Source organism: Bombus vancouverensis, chromosome 4 (assembly GCF_051014615.1).
Source record: "Bombus vancouverensis nearcticus chromosome 4, iyBomVanc1_principal, whole genome shotgun sequence".
NCBI lineage: Eukaryota > Metazoa > Arthropoda > Insecta > Hymenoptera > Apidae > Bombus > Bombus vancouverensis.
Window position 1 is genome coordinate 1466310 of NC_134914.1, and position 3444 is coordinate 1469753.

General features: G+C 52.5%; 1 protein-coding gene across 1 annotated transcript; it reads left to right on the forward strand.

Annotated features, from left to right (window-relative positions):
* Positions 1-547: 547 nt before the first annotated feature.
* On the forward strand, positions 548-2721 carry LOC143302566 (uncharacterized). Its single transcript, XM_076617803.1, has 3 exons — positions 548-817; positions 887-2003; positions 2035-2721. The coding sequence occupies exons 1-3, from the start codon at positions 548-550 to the stop codon at positions 2454-2456; spliced, it is 1809 nt and encodes a 602-aa protein (XP_076473918.1). The 3' UTR covers positions 2457-2721.
* The last annotated feature ends 723 nt before the right edge of the window (positions 2722-3444 follow it).

Genomic DNA, 3444 nt, shown 5'->3' on the forward strand with positions numbered 1-3444 from the left:
AATAAATACGCGCTATCTCAAGAAACTCTGTATATACGTCTGATGCGTCTATATGCTTATGCTGCGATCGCTGAACTTCTCTAGCTCGTCATTTCGTTTGTTTATTTATACTGGTCGGGGGACAGTCGGAAAGTTTGAACTCGACTGCGTTTGACGGTTGAAAGTAGCGGCGACATTGTTTTGCTCGGAGTTCATTACTCCTTGCAATACCTGTGACCTAACGGTCATGATACTCCGAAACAAAACAACAACAGGATTTGAATTGTCCTGCTCGCGTGCCGCTACATTACAATAACTAGTCTATAATTATAACTATTTTTATTATTATACGCTCTCATCGACGCAAACGTCCATGATTCATACTAGCTTGTCATTTCTATGAGGTAAAAGAAATATGCGAGGTACGAATCCTGTCGAGGCTCACCAAACTTTGTCAACAAAATCACAAAACTTTTCCTAATTCGTCGCTCTCCAGCTATGTAAACTCCCGTCCCGTTTTCTAGTATAATATGAATCACCGCCGACACCAGTGCCAGCACCGGCACCAATGCCAGTGCCAGTGCCAGAGCCAGTGCCAGTGCCAGTGCCAGAGCCAGAGCCAGTGCCAGTGCCAGTGCCAGAGCCAGTGCCAGTGCCAGTGCCAGTGCCAGTGCCAGTGCCAGTCCCAGTGCCAGCGCCAGTGCCAGTCCCAGTGCCAGTGCCAGAGCCAGAGCCAGTGCCAGAGCCAGAGCCAGTGCCAGAGCCAGTGCCAGAGCCAGAGCCAGAGCCAGTGCCAGTGCCAGAGCCAGAGCCAGTGCCGGTGCCAGTGCCAGTGCCAGTGCCAATGCCAGCACAAGCATCAGCATGAGCCCCGCCACCTGCACCAGCGTCTGCGCCAGCGAATGAGCCGGCACCTGCGCCAGCACCTGCGAGAGAACCTGCGCCAGCGCCTGCGCCAGACCCTGCGCCAGAACCTGCGCCAGAGCCTGTGCCAGAACCAGCACCAGCACCAGTATCAGCATCAGCACCAGCACCAGTATCAGCATCAACACCAGCACCAACACCAGCACCTGCAGCCTCAGCGGCAGTACCAGCCTCAGCAGCTGTACCAGCCTCAGCAACTGTACCAGCCTCAGCAGCTGTACCAGCCTCAGCAGCAGTGCCAGCCTCAGCAGCAGTACCAGCCTCAGCAGCAGTACCAGCCTCAGCAGCAGTACCAGCCTCATCAGCAGTACCAGCCTCAGCAGGATCATCAGCCTCAGCAGCAGTACCAGCCTCAGCAGCAGTACCAGCCTCAGCAGCAGTACCAGCCTCAGCAGCAGTACCAGCCTCAGCAGCAGTACCAGCCTCAGCAGCAGTACCAGCCTCAGCAGCAGTACCAGCCTCAGCAGCAACATCAGCCTCAGCAGCAACATCAGCCTCAGCAGCAGCACCAGCCTCAGCAGCAGCACCAGCCTCAGCAGCAGTACCGGCCTCAGCAGCAGTACCGGCCTCAGCAGCAGCACCAGCCTCAGAGGAATCAACAGCACGAGGACGACGACGAGGACGAGGACGAGCAAGAGCAAGTGTACCAGCTCCTGCGCCAGCACCTGCGCCAGCGCCTGCGCCAGCGCCTGCGCCGGTACATGCGCCAGATCGTGCGCCAGCGCCTGCGCCACCAACTGCGCCTGCGCCTGCGCCTGCGCCGGAGCCAAGACCAGTCCATCAGCACACCAGCTCCAACATCACCAGCTCCAACATCACCAGCACCAGCACTACCAGCACCAGCACTACCAGCACCAGCACTACCAGCACCAGCACTACTAGCACCAGCACTACCAGCACCAGCACTACCAGTACCAGCACTACCAGCACCAACACCATCACCACCAGCACCAACACCATCACCACCAGCACCAACACCATCACCACCAGCACCAACACCATCACCACCAGCACCAATACCATCACCACCAGCACCACCAGCACCAGCAGGAGCAGCAGGAGCAGCAGCGCCAGCACCAGCACCAACACTACCAGCATCAGCACTACCAGCACCAACACCATCACCACCAGCACCACCAGCACCAGCAGGAGCAGCAGGAGCAGCAGGAGCAGCAGGAGCAGCAGCGCCAGCACCAGCACCAACACTACCAGCATCAGCACTACCAGCACCAACACCATCACCACCAGCACCACCAGCACCAACACCATCACCACCAGCACCATCAGCACCAGCAGGAGCAGCAGGAGCAGCAGCGCCAGTGCCAGCACCAGCGCCAGCACCAGCACCAGCTCCAGCACCAGCACCAGCACCAGCACCAGCACCAGCACCAGCACCAGCACCAGCACCAGCACCAGCACCAGCACCAGCACCAGCACCAGCACCAGCACCAGCACCAGCACCAGCACCAGCACCAGCACCAGCACCAGCACCAGCACCAGCACCAGCACCAGCACCAGCACCAGCACCAGCGCATCAGCACCCCCTTAATTAACCCCACTTCGAATGGCGTCGTCGTCGCCGGTGTCGCTACTACCATCAGCACCACCCTCTGCGAGCGCAAGATGAAAGTAGTAGAGGGAGTAACAGCACTGGTACTCTATTCATTTATACATTAACGTGGAGCTCTCTGTAGAAGAGCTGCGCAGACTCACGATCAGTAGAAGAGGATAGTAAGCAGACTGGAGGAGAATCGAATATAATACAACCTTGGTCGGCCGTTTTTATGAAATGCATAAATAAACGAACGCGAAGGGCGATTGTTCGTTTTTACGGCGGAAGAAGAATAAAAATCTCCGCTTTTGTCGCTTGGATTTTTCTCTATCGCTTGATATTTTCTCTTTCTTTACCTATCATTTATTTAGCGTAACCAAAGAATATTCATATTCTGATAACGTATTCCGCTAGGTTAACAATAGATATAATAGATAGATATAATAGAATTATGATAGATATAACCGGATAAAACAAATCGGATTGCTAACAAGTATCCTATACATATCGTCGCGTCGCACTAGTTCTCAACTGTTCTAACTTCATTTTTGATAGAAATGTAGTTAACCTATCCACATATGTCTCGTTGGTAGAGAGAATAGATATAAATTCATAATAACATGATGAAAGCTCTACTTAGAAAACAACAAATATTCAGTTATTTTAAGTCCTAACTTCATACAATATACAGGGTGGTTGGTAACTGGTAGTACAAGCGGAAAGGGGGTGATTCTACGCAAAAAAAGAAGTTGAAATTACAGAATAAAAATTTTTCGTTTGAGGTTTTGTTTTCGAGAAAATCAATTTTGAACTTTGAACTCGGTACGCTTGCGGTACGTTATAACGGATCTCACTGTAGATCGTTATCTCGATGGAAAAATTAAAAAAAAAAAAAAAGTAAAAGAAGCAATTTTTATTCTATATTTTCGACTTCTTTCTTCGCGTAGAGTCACCCCCTTTCCGCTTGTACTACCAGTTACCAACCACCC